This window comes from Schistocerca cancellata, chromosome 1, assembly GCF_023864275.1.
Source record: "Schistocerca cancellata isolate TAMUIC-IGC-003103 chromosome 1, iqSchCanc2.1, whole genome shotgun sequence".
In the NCBI taxonomy this organism is placed as follows: domain Eukaryota; kingdom Metazoa; phylum Arthropoda; class Insecta; order Orthoptera; family Acrididae; genus Schistocerca; species Schistocerca cancellata.
In genome coordinates this window covers 861,210,712-861,235,104 of record NC_064626.1, presented here as the reverse complement: position 1 = coordinate 861,235,104, position 24,393 = coordinate 861,210,712, and the positions used below count along the sequence as shown (strand labels likewise).

Genomic DNA, 24,393 nt, shown 5'->3' with positions numbered 1-24,393 from the left:
AGCTAATGACCATATATAATTCTTTTGAAATTAAAAAAAAGTGGAATTGGTTCACGACGACTTTTCTCTCTCAGAAAATGCTTTTGTCATGTATCATTGTCCAGGTGTTAGCTTCATATACTTCAATAATCGATAACTAAGGCCGTTTACCACGATCAATTACAATAAATCTTCACAGCACAGCGAAGTTAATTAAGACTCAACAAGAAGAAGAGAAAGTAAACAACGACGCTATAAATAATGTTTTCCTCAATGTGAGTATGAAGAAATGTTATCCTTCAAACAATTTATTGTGGTTTTCGACCATGTGGCAATCGGAATACAATGTTCATTGCGTGTTTAGGAAGAATCGATTCCGTTTTGACATGGTACTGTTGTAATGCGAGGGGCTCCTAGACGATATGCGTAACGGCTTCGCAACGAAACTCCTGCAGTGTACTTCGAAACAACCTTGGCACAATGTGGGCGGACCCAGGTTGTTTGGAGTACGTTGCAGAAATTTCGATGCGATGCTCATACACATCCTCCATACAGTTCCGATCTCTCCACATGTGTTTTTGGAGCCCTGAAGAGAGCCTTTCGTGACCGTCGATTCGTTTCGGACGATGAGGTGCACACCTGGATACTGTTGTGGTTCATTAGGCAGTGCCTTTATTTCTCCATGAAGGCACTGATCGCCTTGTCTCACAGTGGGATAAATGTATTAACAGTTATGGCTGTGACTTATAAAAAAGTAAACTGTTTACTTATTTTTTTTCTCCACGTATCTCATTTTCATTTTTCTCCCTCTTATATTATGCATTTTACGTCTATATTATTTCGTATGAGAGTCTTTGCATCCTGACTTAGGAAGCGAGGTACTGTGACAACCGTGCTTTTACGGATCTCACTCCATCTGCCGCCACCAGCAGCTGTAATGGCGCTGTAAGCCTCAAGATGGTCCGAGGAAAGGGCTGAAAGCCGGTTGGCAACAAATAAAAAATCTGAAAACGCGATCGAGACTTTTTATTCATTTTTAAAGTTTTTTACCGATCGCTGTGCTTCAGTCAAGAACGCTTTCTAAAATTTTAACGTACTATTTGTAGCTGAGAATATGGATAATTCCAAATATTTCCCATGGAATTCTGTTGCGGAAGACTGGCAATTTAGAGCAGACAATGTGTTCAGTAATTTTTTTTTTTTTCTGGCTGCCGCCAACATAGGCATCAAAGTGTCATACATGTTCCCAGCGGATCCTTCCCAGTTGCACCTAGCATTGCACGGTTCTATTTACCTGCTGGTATGGACACTAATCGCTTTGGCTCGAAGATCATTGGAATATATAACGCTGATTACAACTTGTTTTAGACAACAGTCGGACCCACGTCTGTGCATATAGAAAAGTAGAGATTCCCTTGTGTATATTGGAACAGGCTGTACTGGTGTGCGCCGGACGGTACGGCCGAGCGGTTCTAGGCGCTTCAGTCTGGAACCGCGCGACCGCTACGGTCGCAGGTTCGAATCCTGCCTTGGGCATCGATGTGTATGATGTCCTTAGGTTAGTTTAGTTTAAGTAGTTCTAATTCTAGGGGACTGATGACCTCAGATGTTAAATCCCATAGTGCTCAGAGCCAAAAAAAAATGGTTCAAATGGCTCTGAGCACTATGAGACGTAACATCTATGGTCATCAGTCCCCTAGAACTTAGAACTACTTAAACCTAACTAACCTAAGGACATCACACAACACCCAGTCATCACGAGGCAGAGAAAATCCCTGACCCCGCCGGGAATCGAACCCGAGAACCCGGGCGTGGGAAGCGACAGAGCCATTTGAACCTTTTTTTTTTTTTTTTTTACTGATGTGTATCCGCGCTTTCTGCCGTTATTTCATGTGCAGCTATCTCCAGATTACCAGAGTTAATGCGGACCCAAGACTGCACAGATAACCCGAAAACACGGGCAATCCAAAATAGACATGTTTATACCGGAAACTGTTATTTACTGTATTTACAAAACATGATGCAATTCACATTTGCAAGTCCACTGCATTATTTACGCGTTAATTCCCGGAAACTGACAACATAATTACAAGGGGAGAATCACCAAATTTACCTCGCGATGAAATCGAAAACAACAGAAAATATTTCAGGGATGGGGCTGAGACTGGCAACGTCTTCTGCTTGTAAAACATGAGTTACATGTATAATGGTGTATTCCAAACGAAAATGTTGTTCCTAATTATAACAGAATACTTCTACGTTTGTTTTTTTTAATCTCCCAACTGTGCACGGATAAACCGCAATCCGGATAATGAGCACACTCTTAGTCCAGAGCTAGGGGTATATGCATTTCCGGGCGGGAGGTTAATTTTGATAAAACCTCATGGCCATGGAAAGGTGCAGTTATATAACTGCAAACATGCATAATATTGCGATAGCCTTTTTATATGGGAAGAAGTTGTTTAAATTACATGTCTCTGTAGGTATGTGACTGCTGTAGGTAAAAACGTACCGGGCTGAGTAGACGTCAATGAAACAAGCAAATAATCCTAATAAACACAGGTCTGGAAACCCGAAACGACTTTTTACGACTAAGCAGATGAACGCGTTGTAGTAGAAGCCCTGAGGAACCAGACTGCCGATATTCACATAAACACATTATAGTTGTTCGACGTGTCCCCATTATGTGTAGACAGGCTTCAGCATCTTCTCTCATCAACGGCGTACACGTTAAAAAATCCCAGGTGTGTTCGAAACGCATTGGCAACCTTCCACAATGTGTTCGCGAAGGTCATCCACACTATCAACAGGGCTGGAATGCACCAAAGCAAAAATCTGACGGCTTTAAATCGGGGGCCCTGGGAGGCCATGGTGTTTCCGAGCCAAACGTTTAAATGTGTGTGAATTCGTAAGGGACCAAACTGCTTGGGTCATCGGTCCCTTGACTTACACACTACTTAAATTAACTCACACTAAGAACAATGCACACAGCCATGCCCAAGGGAGGACTCTTAACCTCTGGCGGAAGGGGCCGCGCATTCGCGACATGGCGCCTCAAACTACGCGGTCACTCCGCGTGGCTTTGCGAGCCACAACCGAAACACTATTCACCAGCACTTAAGTATCCGGAATGATGACAAAGTCAAACGAGGCCAGTGTATCACTTTTGAATTTACGCCCCTGTTGCAATGTTTCGTACTAAACGTAGCATTAGACATTAACGGCGTTGTAACATTGGTATGACCGCACTTGTGCATACGTCGTATCGGGAAAACCGACTGTAAACAACAGCTGTGGCCGTGGGACTCCGGATAAAGTGCGAAAGTAGTTATCTAGCCTACATGAGACACCAATTTAAATTATTTGCAGTTCATCATCGAAATGGATATAATGAAATTATTTTCGAATCGTCGCAGATGTGACGCCATTTGGGGATAATAAATTAACTAGATGGGATTTGTTCGGATATTATCTCGGCTTTTTAATTCTTATTTTTATTTTTTAAATGGATTAACGATTAACAAATCACCAGATTGGCAAAAAGACTTTGCTACGTGATATATGACATACAGATTTTTTCCCCCTTCGAAATCAGTTGTGATTTCCAACCTGGTGGTTAGGTTGGGACATCAGAGTGCAGCTTAAATTTATTTGCATATTCTACTCTATATCATACCAAACAGTTTTGTATTTCATTATGTCACCATGTATCTTTGTCACGATGATGTTTACCGAACATAATCGAGTCACTGGTTCCGCCGTATTGTGTAACCAGTCATCTTCTCTCATTAGCAACTGCTATGGCGTATCTTGCTCATTTTCCTTAAAATGCAACACCATCAAGGTGTGTTTTCAATGGCACAAGGATCTAATATGTGGATTACCTGAGGATTATAGTATTAGTAACGCATTTGTGACGGTCATCGGCGATCAGAGGACGTTCAAGAGGTCTGTCTGTGTAACCTTTGTTTTTTTTTTTCTCTTCAGACAAAAACTTTGCTGAATTTAGAGCCGAACAGTGCTTGCAACATTCATTTAGGGCACAAACATGCCCTACCGCCGAGTACGTACTCCGTTGAAAGCTTCGGCCATTTTAACGCGGTCACATTGTGGGCTTGCGCAAGCCAGATGGATGCGTCGAGTGAGCCGGCCGGAGTGGCTGAGCGGTTCTAGGCGCTACAGTCTAGAACTGCGCGACCGCTACGGTCGCGGGTTCGAATCCTGCCTCGGGCATGGATTTGTGTGATATTCTTAGGTTAATTAGGTTTAAGTAGTTCTAAGTTCTAGGGGACTGATGACCTCAGAAGTTAAGTCCCATAGTGCTCAGAGCCATTTGAACCATTTTTTTGCGTCGAGTGATTGCTACACATGCTGGGCGCAGTGTATCGGCGGTGTGTTTCTGTTTTGAACGGTTGTCTGTGGAACATTTCCACACCTGTAGAGCAAGTTCTGGACGTCACACCTTCTGCGATGTCCCACCGAACATCATCCAGCGACGAAATCCGGGCATATGTTGCAACTGCCGTTTCATCAGGTAGCGTTAGGAACGTTCTGCCTGTAGCACGACTAACAACACGTGTGAATCTGACCAGGCTACCACTGACGCCACAACATCGCCAATGATGGCTACCCTGGTGTCGCGATAGAATCGACTGGAGAGTAGAATGCTGCTCTGTTGTCGTCAGTGATGAGAGAAGAGCCTGTCTGTATGGTATTGATGCACTTACGAGTGTATGGTGTACACTTGGCGAGCTGCCTATTCCAGAGTGTATTCGCCCACGACACACATGTCCCATCACAGCCTTCTTGGTGGTGATGGAGGTTGGGGGCACAAGTTAGAACATTTGCTGTTTCTGCTGGGTAAAGTAACAATTGCCCACTACACTGCACAGGCTTTATGCCCTTGATGCGCCCATTTCGTCGACTGGAAGGTGATGGGCTTTTTCTACAGGATAGTGCACGACCACATATGTCTGCTGCGACGCGACGCGCCCTTGATACTGATGTTTGGTTTGTGGGGCGCTCAACTGCGTGGTTATCAGCGCCCGGGACGCCCTTGATACTGTCAACCACCACCTTGACCAGGAACGTCTCCAGAGCTCTCACCAATTGAAGATATATAGGACATGATGAAGCGGGAATTTACTCGTTCTCGAGGGCCTGCGAAAACCAGTGCTGAAATGCAACAAAAGGCCGAAGATGCTTGGGACGATATATCGCGGGATTCGATTCCCCAACTTGATCGTTTGTATGCGAGAAAACACGCCTGAGCTGCCGCCAGAGAGGCGTACACTGTGTAATGGTGCGACTCTGGGCACCGTTTACTGTGACGACATGAGTGTGTTCCGTTTGGTCTGAGTTCATCATACACACCTACGATGATGACTAGTTAATAAAAGAACATTGACATTGAGAGTGTTGCATTTTTGCAGGTGGTGTACAATTTTCAGTCTACGGTATGGCACATTTCATGATTTGTAGCAGTAGATATAATTTACTGCTTTTGTACATTTCTGATTCATATGTACACTGAAACTGGTACATCTGCCTAATATCGCGAAGTGCCCACGCGCCTCGAAGAAATGCCGCAAAACAACGTTGCGCGGACTCGACTTATGTCTGAAGTTGTGCTGGACGGAATTGACGCCATGAATCCTGTAAGGTTGTCCATAAATCTGTAAAAGTACGAGGGGATGGCGATCTCTTCTGAACAGCACGTTACAAGGCATCCCAGACATGCTCAATAATGTCCATGTCGGGGGAGTTTGGTGGCCAGCGGAAGTGTTTAAAGTCAGAAGATTGTTGCTGGAGCCAATCTGTAACAATTCTAGACGTGTGGGCTATCGTACTGACCTGCTGGAATTGGCCACGTCCGTCAGAATGCACAATGGACATGAATGGATGTAGGTGATCAGACAGAATGTTTACGTACGTGTCACTTGTCGAAGTAGTATCTAGACGTATCAGGGATTCCCTATCACTCCAACTGCACGCGCCCCACACCGTTACAGAGCCTGAACAGTCCTCTGCTGACACGCAGGGTTCATGGATTCATGAGGTTGTCTCGTTCCCCGTACACGTCGATCCGCTCGATACAATTTGACTCGAGACTCGTCCGACGAGGCAACATGTTCCCAGTCATCAACAGTCCAGTATCGGTGTTGACGGGCCCAGGCAAGGCATAAAGGTTTGTGTCGTGCAGTTATCAAGGGTATACGAGTGGACCATATCGATGATGTTTCCTTGAACGGTTCGCACTCTGACACTTGTTAACGACCCAGTAATGAAATCTGCAGCAATTTGCTGAGGGATATCACTTCTGTCACGTTGAACGATTCTCTTTAGCCGTCGTTGGTCCCGGTCTTGCAGGGTCTTTTTCCGGCCGCAGCGATGTCGGATACTTGATGTTTTACCGGATTCCTCATATTCACGGTACCCTCGTAAAACGGTCGGACGGGAAATTCCCCACTTCATCGCTACTTCGGAGATGCTGTGTCACATCGCTCGTGCGCCGACTAGAACACCACGTTCAAACTCACTTAAATCTTCATAACCTGCCATTTTAGCATGAGTAACCGATCTAACAAATGCGCCAGCCACTTGTAGTCTTATATAGGTGTTGCTGACCGCAGCGCCGTATTCTGCCTGTTTACAAATCTCTCTATTTGAATACGCATGTCTATACCAGTTTCTTTGGCGCTTCGGTGTATGACATTGTCTGCTTTGGACGCCTGGTAAAATTTAACTGTGTGTGTGTGTGTGTGTGTGTGTGTGTGTGTGTGTGTGCACGCCACCAGCTGACGAGCCTCTTTGCTTGTTGCAGACGCGCTGCTGGCGGACCTGCAGAACACGACTCTGGGCGGCGCTCCCGCCCCCGGCCCCGGGCCCGCCCTCGGCCACGGCCACGGCCACGGCGGCACGTACCCGGGCTCGCACGCCTCGGCCAGCCCCACGCCGCCCCCGCACTCCTCCGGCGGCTACGGCTCGCTCAGCGGCCGCGGCCACCAAGTGCGCGAGACCATCACCACCACCACGACCGAGTACCGGCCCGCCGCCGCGCCGCACCCGGAGCCGCCGCTCTCGGTAAGCACAGCCCCCCTTCCTGCACTCTGCTTCACATCCGTTACTCGACAAAGCGAATTGACGACCCGGCACGGTGAGAATTTGGGCACGTGTCTGTAGGAGAGTCGGCGAAAGAAAATCGCTGGCAACTGGCAGCGCTATTGCCAGCTCTCAACTGCAAAGCACAGTGGGCCGCAGGAGAAATCAATAGTCATCTATAGAGCTGTAACAACGCTGTGGAGGTGTCATAGAGACGTATGGAAAATCGTGTTAAGTGACTGGTTGACGTAGACTCGCGAAGATCCGTGCAACTGTAAGGGATTTTCTTTCGCCGATTCTGCCATACACTTGTTGTTGTTGTTGTTGTGGTTTTCACTCCTGATACTGGTTTGATGCAGCTCTCAATGCTACTCTATCCTGTGCAAGCTTCTTCATCTCCCAGTAACTACTGCAACCTACATCCTTCTGAATCTGCTTAGTGTATTCATCTGTTGGTCTCCCTCTACGATTTTTACCCTCCACGCTGCCCTCCAATGCTAAATTTGTGACCCCTTGATGCCTCAGAACATGTCCTACCAACCGATCCCGTCTTCTGGTCAAGTTGTGCCACAAACTTCTCTTCTCCCCAATCCTATTCAATACCTCCTCATTAGTTATATGATCTACCCATCTAATCTTCAGCATTCTTCTGTAGTACCACATTTCGAAAGCTTCCATTCTCTTCTTGTCCAAACTAGTTATCGTCCATGTTTCACTTCCATACATGGCTGCGCTCCATACAAATACTTTCAGAAACGACTTCCTGACACTTAAATCAATACTCCATGTTAATAAATTTCTCTTCTTCGGAAACTCTTTCCTTGCCATTGCCAGTCTACATTTTATATCCTCTCTACTTCGACCATCATCAGTTATTTTGCTCCACAAATAGCAAAACTCCTTTACTACTTTAAGTGTCTCATTTCCTAATCTAATTCCCTCAGCATCACCCGACTTAATTCGACTACATTCCATTATCCTCGTTTTGCTTTTGTTGATGTTCATCTTATACTCTCCTTTCAAGACACTGTCCATTCCGTTCAACTGCTATTCCAAGTCCTTTGCTGTCTCTGACAGAATTACAATGTCATCGGCGAACCTGAAAGTTTTTATTTCTTCTCCATGGATTTTAATGCCTACTCCGAATTTTTCTTTTGTTTCCTTTACTGCTTGCTCAATTTACAGATTTAACAACATCGGGGAGAGGCTACAACCCTGTCTCACTCCCTTCCCAACCACTGCTTCCATTTCATGCCCCTCAACTCTTATAACTGCCATTTGGTTTCTGTACAAATCGTAAATAGCCTTTCGCTCGCTGTATTTTACCCCTGCCACCTTCAGAATTTGAAAGAGAGTATTCCAGTCAACATGGTCAAAATCTTTCTCTAAGTCTACAAATGCTAGAAACGTAGGTTTGCCTTTCCTTAATCTTTCTTCTAAGATAAGTCATAGGGTCAGTATTGCCTCACCTGGTCCAACATTTCTACGGAATCCAAACTGATCTTCCCCGAGGTCGGCTTCTACCAGTTTTTCCATTCGTCTGTAAAGAATTCGCGTTAGTATTTTGCCATACACAATCTCAGCAGAAGTTCCAGATACATACTAGTGGACACTAATGTGCAGTGTGTCCGTCCTTCGCCTTTATGACGCATTAACTCTGCTCGGAACACTATCAGTGAAGTGTCTGGGTGTATGTGGAGGAATGGCAACCCGTTTTTCCTCAACAGCTGAAACCAGAGAAGGTAGTGATGTCGGACACTGGGGTCTAGAGAAAAGTCGATGGCTGTTTTTAAGGAAAATGTTTCTCCCAGAAGCAGATTCGTCGGGCTATGGAGTTTGGACCATCTCTGGAGGTGCATGAAGAGGTACACAGATCGGTGGCCTTTCTTCCTTATGCTGGAGGCATATCGTTTAAGTCTGGACGCATTTTAAGGAATTTTAACATTAGGAATGTGTTCCGTCCACCTTCTAAGATTAGGGCACTACTCGGCTCTGTGAGAGATGATTTGGGGCTTATGAAACACGGTGTATACAAAATTCTGTGTCAGTGTGGGGAGGCTTACATTGGCCGTTCGATTCGCACAGTTCATGACAGGTGTGTGGAACATCGCCGTCATACGAGGCTACAACAGCCGGAAAAATCGGCGGTAGCAGAACACTGCTTAAATGAGGGACACAGTATGAAATTTGATGAAACTGTGGTAGTTGCCAACATTTCCGGTGTCTATAAAGAGGCGATTGAAATTAGGTTGATGGATAATTTAATTAACAGAGACAGTTGGTTTCCTCTTAACAAGACGTGGAATCTTGTTTTATCTCGCATCAAAATTGAACGTTCTTCGGTGCGGCCCTGAGTGCAATATACCGTTGCCAGCAGTGTTCTACTAAGGGCAACGCCACTTCCCTGTCTTGGCAGCAACCGTGATGGGCGGCGCATGCGCCCGTACTGAACGGTGGCCTATATTGGACGTCGATATGCAGCCTGGCTTTAGTTCTCAGCGGGACTCATCAGCAGAAGCAGCATTCTCCTGAAGATGGCGACCAGTTGGATCGCCGAAATGTCAAGTTGATTTTAGGATCCGGCAGCAAACCCGAAGAGACTTTCAAGACTTATTACGCCGGGAAAGCTTGCGTAGTCACTCACAGATGCTGGTTTATGATACGGTGCTTTGCATGCTCATATAATCAGTCATCATCTCCGAACTGTTCCTCTGTAGTAAGCAGTATGTGTTGATATCCTTCCACATTTAGCATTTTCGTAAGCAGGATAAGGGGACCACTCCCTAACCGCAAAAACCTCCTCATACTCTAAGATCACCTATTCCATACTTCGCTGTAGGTACTACACTTTCTCCAGCCATTCGCCATACTCAAAACATTTGTATCGGATAATCGAGGGGTATGAGTCATCACTCCAAATCACTTGCGCCCAGTCAAGCACTGTCCAGTGGCGTCGCTATTGAACCGCTTGAAGTGTCGCTTAGCATTGACTGCAGAAATGTGTGGCTTATGAGGAGCTGCTCGACCAGTGTACCCCATTCTTTTTGGGTCCCTACGCCCAGCCCCTGTGCTATCTGGACTGCTGGTAGCACTTTGAAACTCAGGAGTCATTCCTTCCGCTGATTTCATTCGATATTCTACAACCACCCTCCGCAATGCTCCGCGGTCGCTCTTCGTCAGTACGTGAGATCCACCTGGTCTTGGTTTGGCTGTGGCTCTCCCTTCGCGTTTCCAGAGTACACCCACATCACTAAGAGTTGACGTGGCAGCTTTAGTAGGGTTGGAATGTCGCTGATGGATTTCTTACTCGTGTGATATACAACGCCTGATCCCCTTCGAAGTCACTGAGCTCTGCTCACTTACTCACTGTACTGTTACTGTTTCTCTGCTGACAACCGCAGTACTGTCCGACTCCTTTTATACTGACGGGTCCGACTCTCGTTGCATCTCGTGGTCAATTTCGCATTACTTGGGGATGCTCGGAGACCTTGGATCACATAGCGTAGGTGAAGTCGCGCTTCAGTTAGTTCGCAATACATAGACTGAAAGTTGTATTGGAAAATAACTCCACATACAACTGCGGCCTGTTGCTTCTAACATCATTAACTTTATTGATCATAACAAGGAGAAAGAAGCGGTAGTGCTGATGGAAAGGTGATAGAATGCGCGAGCAAAGTGTTCAAAAATGGTTCAAATGGCTCTGAGCACTATGGGACTTAACTTCTGAGGTCATCAGTCCCCTAGAAATTAGAACCACTTAAACCTAACTAACCTAAGGACATCACACACATCCATGCCCGAGGCAGGATTGGAACCTGCGACCGTAGCGGTCTCGCGGTTCCGGACTGAAGCGCCTAGAACCGCTCGGCCACTTCGGCCGGCAGCGAAGTGTTAAACCAAACTAAGTCAGTGGTGTACAAATTACGGCGATGTGAGTCGAATGAAGTGTCTACACCGAAGAAGAAGAAGAAGAAGAAGAAGAAGAAGAAGAAACAACGTGCACAGAGTAAAAACTCACAGACAATACGGATAATTGTGTTCTTAGGCTAAAATTTCTGCGATATTCAAATGAAAAATGACTGTGAAATCTTATGGGACTTAACTCCTAAGGTCATCAGTCCCTAAGCTTACACTCTACGTAACCTAAACTATCCTAAGGACAAACACACACACCCATGCCCGAGGGAGGACTCGAACCTCCGCCGGGACCAGCCTCTGCGATATTATGAGCAATACAAGGAAGTACCAAATTTGTTATGGTTTACGTAGGCCTGACCACACCGTGATAGAACGCCGCACCGAACTTCACGTCTAGCAAAGAAACCCTGAGAACAATTGTTTGCCAAAATAAACAAGAAATTATACGTTTGAAAAAAGGTAAACTACATAACAAAAAGGAAGTATCAGAAGTAAAGCAGCCAGTGGTTTGTTTAGGCAAAACATGGATTCATACATACTACACTGTGAATAATTGCCGGCAGAATGATACTGTGGAAACAGATTAAGGCGGTTGTCTGCTCTACCTGGATGTTTCGGTTATACTGAATAATGATGGCTCGCTGGGGCACTCAGCGTGTCAAAAGCCCCCGCATAGCAATTTGTATTTGCAATAGCCGAGTTGTCATCACTTGCCAAGAATTCTTGAGTGTGCTTGAAACACTTGCACACAAAGCTTACACAGTCTCAGATCCTGATGTTTGCCTGATGAGCTCGCCCAGCTAAAGACAGTGTTCTGAGAAAATAGAAATTCTGGCCAGCAGGTTAACATAACACTATCAGCTAAAACCAAAAACCAGGATGTGGAAAAAGAGCAGTGCACGCTGGCAAAATCTCTAGCTGCTTCTCTTCCCTTTGTTGGCAATATTTTATTCAGGGTAGCCAGAATCCTCCAGAGATTTGAGGTTGAAGTGGTTTTCCTCCCACTATCTAAAATTTGATTCCTTATGGGATCAGTGAAGGACGGTTTGTTCTTCCCGATGGCGGGAATTTACAAAATATATTTCCAGTGTCTTGTGGCTTACATAGGCCAAACCACACGCATCATGGTAGCACGCTGCATTGACATAAACGCTGCACTCGCTTTAGACGACCTACCAAATCTGCTATGACTGAAAACTGTTTCTTCGCCGGATGATTATAAAACACTAATTTTGGCCAGAGGTAACATCATTTTCCGACTCCACTATTAAAGAATCGGTGGAAGTATGCACGCTGGAAAATCTAATGAACCATAAAAGAGGCTACCTGTTGAATAATGCATGGAACCCCGTCATTTCCTCGATTTGCTCCAATCGAAGACCGGTAGGGGACTCCGATGGTGGCGGCAAGTCACAACAGTGTCTGCTGGATTCCGCAGTTGTACCACCGATGCAGCTACCCGCAAGTTAATGCGGTCCGTCTGCCACTACTATCGTAATGCACATGCTGAATACACACAGCACGTTAGTAAATTGCGGGAAGGGGGGAAGACTTAATCAGTCTTCGATTGCTTAACAGAAGAAGACTGACAGGCGCCTGGTCGAAACATCGTGGGCTGTAGGTAACGACGACCGGCAGTAAGCCCGAAAATTGTTTTAATACAATCCTACTATCCGAGGAGTACCGTCGTAAAAAGTGCGGGCCGCGCGGGGTATCCGAGCGGTCTTAGGCGCCTTGTCACGGCTCGCGCGGCTCCCCTCGGGCATGGGTGTGTGTGTTGTCCTCATCATAAGTTAGTTTGAGTTAGATTAATTAGTGTTTAGGCTTAGGGATGGATAACATTAGCAATTTGGTCCCATAAGACCTTACCACAAATTTTCCAAAAAGTGCGGCCATCGTTCAGTTGTGCTATCTAGGGCTCTGGCATTGTAGCGTGTGACAGCATCGCACCGCTAAGAACACTTGAAGTCTGTCATTGCTACATCGCTCACTGTTTCTCAAGCGTAAGCACCACTTTGATAGCACCCTATCCGGGATTAAGTTCGCTTTACCAGGTAATACTTGTCTCAGCAGGCATTTCCAGTGCAGTTTGTTTAGGTTCGTGGTGTTTCTTTGTGGGCGCAAGATCTTTCACAACCAATGCCACTGCGCAATTTGGAGGTAGCTTAAACCTAACTAACCTAAGGACAGCACGCACATCCATGACCGAGGCAGGATTCGAACCTGCGACCGTAGCGGTCGCTCGGTTCCAGACTGTAGCGCCTAAACCTAGCTAACCTAAGGACAGCACGCACATCCATGCCCGAGGCAGGATTCGAACCTGCGACCGTAGCGGTCGCTCGGTTCCACACTGTAGCGCCTAGAACCGCACGGCCACTCCGGCCAGCTCCAAGGGTTACATTCGAGCTGTCAGGTCTTAACGTGTCTACCACAGAAACATGTGGAAAAATTCACAGTTATTCATATATACATAGTACTGGACAGAATGAGACAAACCGCGTTTCACTGGACCCGAAATTGCGGTGCTCCTTTTTTAAATACGTTTTTATAAGTCGCTTTCTTTCTGTTCGGTAAAAAAATTTGCAATTGATTTAAAACTAACTTCCCAGTCAGCTATAGACTTGAAATGGATGGCAGTGCAGGCGGTCGTTGTGGCCGAGCGGTTCTAGGCGCTTCAGTCCGAAACCGCGCTGCTGCTACGGTCGCAGGTTCGAATCCTGCCTCGGGCATGGATGTGTGTGATGTCCTTAGGTTAGTTAGGTTTAAGTAGGTCTAAGTCTAGGGGACTGATGACCTCATATGTTAAGTCCCATAGTGCTTAGAGCCAAAGAAAGATGGCAATGCAGTATGGTGGGTGTAAGAACCACTTGCCTGTAACAGGCGAAGGGTTGTTGGTGAAAAAAGGATGATGATGGTGATGAGCATAGCGCAAGATCTCTGCACGAAGGCTGTGCTTCGCAGATTGGGTCACAGCCCCTACCGGTGCAATGTGCGCATACGACCCGCTTACAGAAATAGTCTGCGACAACTCATTGGGCTTATACGAGTAGGTGCACCTCTGTAGCGGCTTAAGCAGTTTCTGCCAAACTGGGCACACGTATTACTTGCAACCTGGAAAAAATTACTGTGACGCTAAGAAACCCCTTCCCCCCACCCCTAAGCAACCCTACGTTTGGAGCTGGGGGTGAGAAGGGGTTATATGAAAGCATAACTCAGGGTCACCTGGAGCAGTTTCAGTCAAATATGGCGTATATGTGACTCAGCTTACTTCTGTTTTTATTAACTCGCTCTCTTGTCTGTCTCCTTGACTTTCCAGTACAGATTTTGGAATTGATTTTAAACCAACTTCCTGATGAGCTAGAAACTTTCAACGTGGCTCAGAACTGGATGACAATGTAATATTAACTCGTTGTGTTGTGTGCTGTGTGGCGGAGGGTACTTCATTTACGAGGGTCGTTTCCTGATGAGCTAGACTTGGAACTTTTAACATAGCTTAGTATGGCAAGGCAGAATTATGCGCCTTCTTGTCTGGTGTGTGTCAGATGGTACTTAGTGTCCAATTGCTATTGCCCCCTTTTCCTTTTACGAATGTTTCACGGGAAGAACGGTTAATGGTAAGCCACTGCATGAGCTTGAGTCACGGTGTGTGTCTTTTTTTTCGATAGGAGGAAGCAATACATTGTTGACGCAGGTGAAGAAATACTGAAATGAATTTTACAACATGTCTCTGGTGTAACATCACCATGATGTTCACACACACACACACACACACACACACACACGCACACACACACACACACACACACACACGACTGAAAACCAGAAAATACTTATTATTTTATATATTTTCGTTACAGCCATCTATGGACTACGTTTACACAACTTCCCTCACTTTCTAAAGCTCTCTTCCTTCCTCTTTCAACAGTACTCCTTCATCCGTTGGCTCACTCGTGCGCGTTCTTCTTCCGAGAATACTCTGTTCTTCCTCGTTTTCTCCTCTAAGAAATCCTTCACATCCGCAACCTTGTTCCTAAAGATCTGCCTGTTCACAATTTCTTCTGCCGTGATGCCGCATTTTTCTAGATTCCAGTGCACTTCTTTCACCATAGAACTTATGTCTTCCTGTTCTCCTGGAAGAGAAGAATCTTATTGGCGATCCTCTCTGATTCCTTTCTTTTAATATCTCCATAGAAAGACAGTCTTCTTTTCTTCATTGTGGTGGTGATACTTTCAAATCGTTGATAAAATTCTTGATTTGATTATTATTGGAATAAAATTAAATTTTTAGTAGAACACGTTTCTACATCGGACTAAAAAGTATAAAATGATTTCTTCTAGGCCCATACTGATAGTTCTGAAAATTTGTCACTATGGATTTTTAGTAGTTATAAATATAACTGAAGGATTTATAACAAAACACATGCAGTGTATGCAATACATAATTGGTGAATAGTTCACCTCGTAGCTATTATCTATGCGCCCCACGTTTGTCATTATAAATCGCTGAGGAACTTATTAAAATCCTTTACCAGCTAAGGACACGCAAATAAAATTCTTCTTCGAAAATAATAAAAAAAATGAAGATCTTGAACTAGTAATCTCTTTCCATCTTAAAGAATTGTGACCAGGGGATCGTGAAACGAAGAGCAACACTCTTGCGCATCTTAATTCATCACGGAGATTTAGGTATCAACGTTGTTTCTTATAATTAAACTGTGGAGTCCTGCTCACTCGTCTCTTATAGGGTACATAAAGGGTGTTGCTTTCTCGGATAGCTACAAAACAGTTCAAGCAAATCACATTAATATTTCTTGTTACAATTTATTTTATTTAATCGTATGGTGATTTTATACAATATACAGTTGATATAAGGCAAATGATTGTATACAATATACATATGATATAAGACAAGATTAAACCTTAAAGTCCGTGTTTTTCGACCAGTTAATTAAGCTGGGTGTGAGAGTCAACAAGTAATCGGGAATTCCAGGGTATGAATGAAGTGGACAGCGTTGGACTAAGTGTTCAGTTGTCTGCTCTTCTTGATTACATTCACACATTGGTGAACTGATCCAGCCCCATTTGTACCTGAAGTAGCTACAACAACAATGTCCAGTCCTTAACCTGTTGAGGCGGCATCAAAGTTTCCTCGGTAGGTCAAAACCTTTTGGCTTCTTTGTGGGATCAAGGTGATGGGCTCTTGTTCCCAATGTTTTTGTTGACCATTCATGCTTCCAGCTTTCATTTAGACCAAAACCATCTGTGATGAGTAGTCCTGCAGTAACACTTGCTTCTTGATCGCAATCGTTGCTGTGGCGGATGACAGAATTCCTGGTGCAGTGGTAGAGAGGGTGATGCAGAGATTTTCTTGGCCTCCCTCAGTAGAGCTAGTTTCCGCCTTAAGTGAGGTGGAGGGATGTGACTCAGTACAGGTAACCAGTGGCATGGAGTTGATTTGATGGAACCAGTAATGCAGCGCATTGTGTCGTTAAGTTTTGTGTCTACCTTCTTCATATATACACTTTCCAACCAGACAGGTGCGCAGTACTCGGCAGCAGAGTACACAAGACCGATGCCAGTCTTTATTACAATAAAGTAGATTGACAATACTTAACTTTCGTTTACAATATCGTGTCGCAAGCTATTGGCGACATGCAAATAATGAACGTCTTTCGCTATATAGAATGTCCATGCAGGTAATGGATATGGATCACAAGTAAGAGCTCTTCTAGTGCTCTCTAGCAGTCCATGGTCTGCAAGTGACCTCCTTCTACTGTCCGGCGGAGGCTGTCAGGAGCGGCGCTTATATTCTCTTCGGCTAGAGCCCGCTCTTGTCGTGGTGCGGTCGTAGTCAGTCAACTGTTGTCTGACGTCGTCTCACAGCCTTCTCTGCTCTTGCGTTCTTCACCTTCTTGCGTCACTTGTCGTTACGCCGGAACATAACTGTGGCATTTTTTCCGTCGAAATATCACGTCAGTATGAGACAAAATCAGTTATACCTTTTGTTGGTCTGCAAGGAATAACCTGGTAGGCGTGCGCTGAATATGGGGATTTGTGCTGCTGTGGGCCGCCGTTTCGATGACGCACCGCCCGGAAATTCCCGCCACTCTTAACAGGACCTAGCCACAGACTAACATATCTTTGTCTGTGACCTAGCGCCACCGAGGCAAACGGTCGTGGTATTTGGCCCCCGATTCACAGCGAAGTAAACTTCCGACGTAGACTACTTTGGTTCTCAACGTCTCATTTAGCAAAGCGTACCGCATAGCCTGAGGACGCGTCTGCTATAAACGTTCACTCTGCAGCAGACTACCTGGGAAATGATGGACACACCTATGCCCTTGAATGCGCGACTGTGTTGTCGTTCGACACAAGTGTTCGAGGAGGGTTGATGTTTCGTTCCGGCAAAAGATGTAAAAGGCGAAACATATGATTCAACAGCATTTCATGTTTGATTTGACGTACATGAAAGACTCATTCACAACCTATCCTACTCATTTCAGCCACTCGGCCTCAGCAAATCAGTAACATAATCTATACCTAATTCGCGAATTTTCAACCTATTTCAATAACAGTTGTGTGAATCAGTTCTGAAGCAATTCCCAGTCGTTTTGAGGAAATCGGAGACTTTTTAAAGTTACATCCTTTTTTATTGCAGATCTATTTCTACTTTCATTTCGCGCTTTTCACGCAAAGCATGTCTTGGGAAGGACCAGGAAAGGGGTGGGATGGGGAGTGGGGAAATCAGTTTTCGCATGCTACCGCTAGACTTACTGATGTGCTCTGTCAGTTCGGCGAAGGGATAAAGTAGGTTACTGGAGCGGTGAATGGCAGCTATATCAGAGGCAAGTTCCAATTTTTTTTGTGAAATATTAACTTTTATACCATTTTCACCTATTTTAATATAAAACTTGCGTGCTCTATGACAGTTGTTATATCCTTAAGACCAAGGACAGAACGTGTGCACTTGCCCTTAAAGTTGGTACACGAGCAGGCACTTGCGCAATCTCAGATACGGAGTTGAGTGCTGCTTCCTTTTTGCGTTTCCTGAAATCGGTGCCCTTGGGTGTACTTCAACTGTGTCATGCACCACCGTTTGTTCTCTAACCGTAGTAGATCTTCGGAAACTTGATCAAGTAACATATTGGAAGTCATTGGTTACTTCGATCTCCATCTCTGCGGCTGTCGCGTAACTTTTCATATACGTAATATTTATGCCTCTCGCATTATGTGTAACAATTTCGAGTTCAAACATTTGGTCTCCATAACTCCTGTTCATCTGAAAGAAAGAAAATGTTGAAGCCGTGGATAAACATTTGTAATGCAGATAAACAACTACATTAGCTAAATACCACATTGAGCGTCAAGTACATACAATATACGTGATTAAAAGTGAAGTAAAGAACCGAGAAAAACAATTTGTAAAAAGTGGGGGTATGTCGGAACAGGCTAACTCTGTTAACGAGATAAGAACGTAGGAAAAGACTGACATAGGGGATGAGGACGATCATTTTTTTTCTCCTTCACTGTTATTTACAATTTTGAATGCATTTTTTCTTATTGTATTAATTATCTAAATCCCGATCTGGGCGACATACCATTAATATGGAAACGAGACAATTATTACAAAACTGCCCTGACAGCTGTTTTCTGTGTCACTAAAGAAAAGAAAGAATGCATAGTTATAAGGAAAATAGGTTACGCCAAACAGAAGATCCCTTTGTTGTAGACTGTTTTACCTTCTTTCAGCTGTTTGTTTCAATATTTTACAAGTCCTTTCAGCAACTAGAATGGAGATGACATAGAAAGTAATGGAAGCTTAGCTATTGTTAACAGGGCATTCTTCAGCTTTGCGAATTTTCTGAGAAAAACTTAAAAACTTACCTCCTATCAGTCAGCCATTGTACCAGCGTTATTAACATTCAAAAATAAATTGCTTATATTTAAAATAAAATAATAACGGAAGCTTTTCGGACCTTTTATGAATGAGTGTTCATTAGAATTCTGAATGAGAATAAACGAAGAACTATTGATAGTGTACAAACACTGTAGTGTTGGTGTATCCTGCGCCTTGTGTTATCCATGTGGAAGCTTGAGAACGTGTTCGAACTGTTTGTGAATCGTGTAACTGAGACGTGACGTGGTTGCCAGCCCAGTATTCACCTAGTTGGATGTGGGAAACTGCCTAAAAACCACGTCCAGGCTGACCAGCGCACTGGCATTCATTGTTAATCCGCCGGGCGGATTAGATCCGAGACCAGAACGCTTTCCCGAATCCCGAAAGCGGCGTGCTAATGCGCGCTGCTATCGGGGCGAGTCGTCGTCATCATCATCATCATCATCATCATCATCATCATCATCATCATCATCGGATGATATCAAACTAAATTCTGTGGCGCTGCCATCCAATAGGACACAAGCGTGCTGACCGACTGCTGCGTCGTTCTCTGTGTCACTGGACGGGCCGAGCGGTCAGCACACTGCCGCTCAGTCCTAGTCGTCGATGTGAGCTTTCGGATTCTGAGCCTTCACGTAGCTTCTCAGTTGTCTTCAAGCGGTGAGGGAATCCTGTTCCAGTCCTCCTACCAAGAAAAAAGACCTTTCTGATACCGAGAGTTAGATACTGTGTTCCCTGTGGCAGTCACTCACTCCGACTGAAGACTCAAGGACACGTGTTCAGATGATAATAAATCCAGGAAGTTCTACTTGCTTATTTCCAATACTTCGAACGAACCATGTCGCTGTGCATTGTTTGATGCGGCTACGATAAGGAACAAAAATAATTTTAAAACAATGCAACGTGAGAGATCATCGTTTCTTTCAATTTACCATTTTTCTTTAACACTCATATGGACCAAAAAAAGGTAAATTAAAGAGAATGGCCATCACTCACTACTTACTGGATAGTTGGAATTGAAGTGCAGGTATTCACGGTGGTCCAGTGTGGGCTGTAATTATCATATGGCAGCGAAACTTGTTAGATATGCTAATGCCTAAATGCGGAACCGACTTACGCTAGAAAAAAAAATAGTTCCAGGTGCAAATACGGCGCTGTAGAAAGTTTGTATACCGGTATGACATTCATGCTGTTCTTTGATAAGCTATAACCTGAACAAGCAGTATTATACGAGGGTTGGAACTTGAACTCACGAGGGGAGTGCAGTAGGTGGTATAGCACTTAGCGGCCCCAATCAGTCAAACTAATCAGTAACAGCTTGCACTGTACGTGCTTGAGCATTGTGCTGCAAAAAGATGGTCAGGTACTGCAGAAAGTGTCATCACTTCTGTCGCTATGCTGTTCGTTTTTGGAACACAATCTACGACCAGCTAAGAGACTGGCAACGTGACTAGTCTGAAGGTCAGTAAAACTTTGAAACATGTATCTATTTTGTACGAGCTGTAACTAAATAGTTGCCACTATTTAAGTTCCAACCCTCGTATATCGAGGAGAGAGGCCGTTCACTGTTAGTCAAGCTGTTTTATGTAAACGGCGGCAATTAAAGTGCTGCGTTAAGAGAGTATGACCGACTGAGGAGATACCCGATGGTTTAAAGATGATGATAATGAAATTCGAAAACACGGTGAGCTTGGTGTGGCAGTTGGAAGGGGGAGGCGTCCTGTCCCGGTGGAAGCTGTTGACGATGTTGCTGTTGCTGTAACAAACGATGCAGCACGCGCTTTGGGTGGTGCTAGTGCTCGTGGAATGTCATGACAACTGTCCATACCATAGTCAACAATACGGAAAGTTTTGCGGTATGTTTTACACTGGTACCCGTACAAGATCCAGACTATGGAGCAACTGAAACCTCATGATCCGCAACAACGTTCTGAACTTGTTCTTCGGTTTCTAACATGGATCGAAGTTGATGACATGTGACCGAGCAATATTCTATGAAGTGACGAGATACATTTTACACTACAGGGTACAGTGAATACACATAACTGCCGAATTTGGGGTACCATTAAAATGCGAGTTGTGCACGAAGAGCCTCTGCACTCGCCATGTATAAGTTGTGGCTTGGATTCACGAGCATCTTGTTTTCTCTGTTCACTCTTCTTTGAAAAGAATACACCCAAGGGGTCATCAGGTGTACCGTGACGTTATCGAGGCCGCCTTGTACGGCATGTGATTGCTGCTTTGGAGCAGCGCAATTTGAAAGATCTGCTTTATGCAGCCTTACACGAACGTGGTATCTCCAGAGGTTTTCCAGATGCATGGGCTGCAAGATCGCTTGGTCTCATTGCACTTGACTCTGGTGGTATCCAAAAGAAAACTTTTACGAGGGACGCGTTCGGTCTCTATCTGATCTGAAGGCCAGTGTACCCGAACACGTTGCTCAGGTTCCAGTGGAACTGCTGCGGGCAACTATTGATCACGTCGTTTTACGGATGCATCATCTCGTCGACGTCTCCAGTGCTCACAATGAACAATTTGTGTAAGTGGCTATTAATAATAAAATCAACATTATGCCCTTTTTACTTGTTTGACGTTTTCTGTCTACGTCCCGTTCTTAATCCATTACATATGGAAACATTTCTATATGTCTTCCTTGCATTCACAGCGGCAGATTTACCCCTGGTGGCCAAAACTGGAATACAATTTTTTCCAGCGTAAATCAATAATTAAAGAGATAAATTGGTGTAAGAAAAAAATTACCTTTACAAAATGAGGCTTTTATTACTTATCAACATAATTCGCACCGATATCAATAGACTTATCATCCCAACGTTGAACTAGTTTTTTAATACATGACGCAAAGTCTTTGTGTCGTTGTTTGAGCCACTTTCCTCTTTGTTGCTGAACTGTTTTCCACGTAATGCAGTGGACCAGACAAATGAAAATCCGAGGGAGCTAAATCTGGACTGTAGTGGTTTCTTCGGTGATCTGGGCGGTGTGAAGGGAGCGAGCATTGTCGTGTAGCAGTATCACGCATTTCTTTTGACATCCCCGACGTTTTTCTCTCGTTGCTGGATTTACTTTGTTTATCAGCTTGTCTGAGTCGTAGGCACTGTTTATTGTACGCCGATCTTCTAAATAATCACAAAAGACGACATCTTGGGCATCACAAAAGAAATGTCACTGTGGTTCGACCGTTTTTTAACTGTTCTACACACTTATAAACGTTTCCAAGTTTCGTACAACTTTCACCGTAGTGCAAAATCATTCAAAAAAAAAGATTTTAGCCGGTTTTCACCTTCATAAAGGAAACAACGAATCACTGAATTTTATTCAACTAATGTGGGAAGGAATGAGGTGAGGTTATAAACAAAACAAGTCTTATACGTCATCTGTTCTCAGCTCATTCCAGTGATGCCAACCTAAGATCATGAAAGAACAGAACTACTCGTACAAACTGTTTCATTTCTACATAAATTTGTCTAATTATTGAATGTCCCTTGTAGTTTCTCGTACAGACACTTTATGGTGTTCGTGACTCTGGAGTAATAATTTACGTTCAAGCTTCAAAAAGCAAATTTCCTCCTCTGACGCAAAAGAAGTGTCAGCTACAACTGCGCCATACGTACTACACTGCCAATTAAATCTTCTTGTACAAATTACCAAATCCGTAAGCACTGCCGCTCAAGCTGAGGCTTCACAGCACCCATTGCTAACATTTGGCTGTACGACAGCGATAGAGGTAGGCCAGCTTTCGCCCATACGGATTTCCGTCGCCCAGATATCGGTGCCAAGTCCTGCTTTCTCTGCCCACCGAAGAGTTTGAAGATGGAAGCCGCTCCTGCTTCCTTGGCCCTTATTGGTGCACGACTGCTGGCTGACCCAGCTGCTCTTCCCTGGCTGTGGCGGTCCGGATGGTAGACGACTACCCGACAAGTCATCGCATAGTCCTTCCCGCTGCATTCGCGTGCCCATCACTGGACTAATAACTGTCTGTCTTGGTGTGCACATTTTATCGCTTGTACGTTTCCTAGGCAGTCTTTAAGTGCCCGATGCGCAGAAGCAGCCCAACGCGTAGATTCTGTGCTGCTAACAGATAAAACAAATGCCGTGTGGCATTTGAGTGTGTGTCACTTTCTTTTCTTAACAACTTTAGATTGCTGTTTTGAGTATCAAAAGTCCATGATAATTCATGCGGCATTTCTCTGTGTCAACGTGTCTTTTTATGAACACGTTCATTGTAATCATTCTCGTTACAGCACCGTCTGATTCCTCGTACGCTACTAGCTGACGTATGTCTGCAGGCAGTTTTTCAGAGCGTTGAGTTTCTGTGATTCCTCTATTTCATATCCCACGCGGTACTGCTCCTAGATTTTAACCCATCATGGGCCATTTCGGAACAGTTACTTTTTGGCACTAGCAGTTGGCGCATATTTTTATTCGACGTCATACCTGGTATTATTATCTTTTCCGCAACATGGTGTCAGACAAAAAGATAAGAGTTTTAGGATACGGTTAATGTGTGCTAAATAATTGTCTGTGAGCTGTAGTAGTCATTCCTACCTTGCTGACTATCATAAAAGCATGACGATATTATACATCGTTTAATGACATACGTTTTATCACAGTGAAATCCACATCTGCATCCATGCTCTACTGCAACCACTGTGAAGTGCATGGCGGGGGTACTTCTACCGGTTCTTTCCGTTCCAGTCTTATATAGAGCGAGGGGACGATGACTGTTTAAATGCCTATGTGCGTGGCGTATCTAATCTTAACCTCATGATCCCCATGAAAGGGTACATGGCGAGTTGTAGTATGTTCGTAGATTCATCAATTAAAGCTGACTCTTGAAACGTTTTACCGAGCGAGGTGGCGGAATGGTAAGCACAGTGGGAGCTATGTGACACGTCGCATTGTCCTGCTGGTAGATGCCATCGCGCCGAGGGAAAACAAATTGCATGTAGGGGTGGACATGTTCCAGAAGAATAGAAACATACTGTACTTTTGTTGGTCAGTTGTGCCTTCCAGAATGACAAGATCACACCGAGAATGTCCCGGAATGTCACGAAAACATTCCCCAGACCACAACGATTGTTGCTGTGTGTTTGTTTTCGGATGTTTCACGCACTGCACGCCAACGGCCATCCGATGCAGCATAAAACGTGGACGTCCAGTTGTGGTACTGGCGTGCAGATTCCAGCCTTCGTCACGTGTGATCAGCAGTCAGCCTGGGTGCATGAGCCACGCACCTACTGCGGAGGCCCATACCCAACAACGTTCTTTTGGATGGCGCCATTTTGCCATGCGCGGTATACTTTAACCACGGCGTCAGGCGAAAAATTTACAAACTTAGCCGTTTCGGAAACGCTTCTACCCTTGGCTCGACAGCGAATGATGCCCTTTTGAACGTCAGACAAATCGCTCCATTTCCGCATTACGACGACGACTACACTGTTATCCGCATCCCCCCCCCCTCCATCCTCCCCCCCCCCCCC

At 44.8% G+C, this 24,393-nt stretch overlaps 1 protein-coding gene across 6 annotated transcripts in view; it reads left to right on the top strand.

The window, feature by feature from the left end:
* LOC126189262 (leupaxin) overlaps window positions 1-24,393 on the top strand; it is a 475,608-nt gene that overhangs the window by 306,986 nt on the left and 144,229 nt on the right. For all 6 annotated transcript variants that reach the window (XM_049930930.1, XM_049930929.1, XM_049930931.1 and 3 more), the window contains exon 2: window positions 6,803-7,062. In XM_049930930.1, coding sequence (XP_049786887.1) covers window positions 6,803-7,062 — 260 coding nt within the window. The remainder of the gene's footprint in view (window positions 1-6,802; window positions 7,063-24,393) is intronic.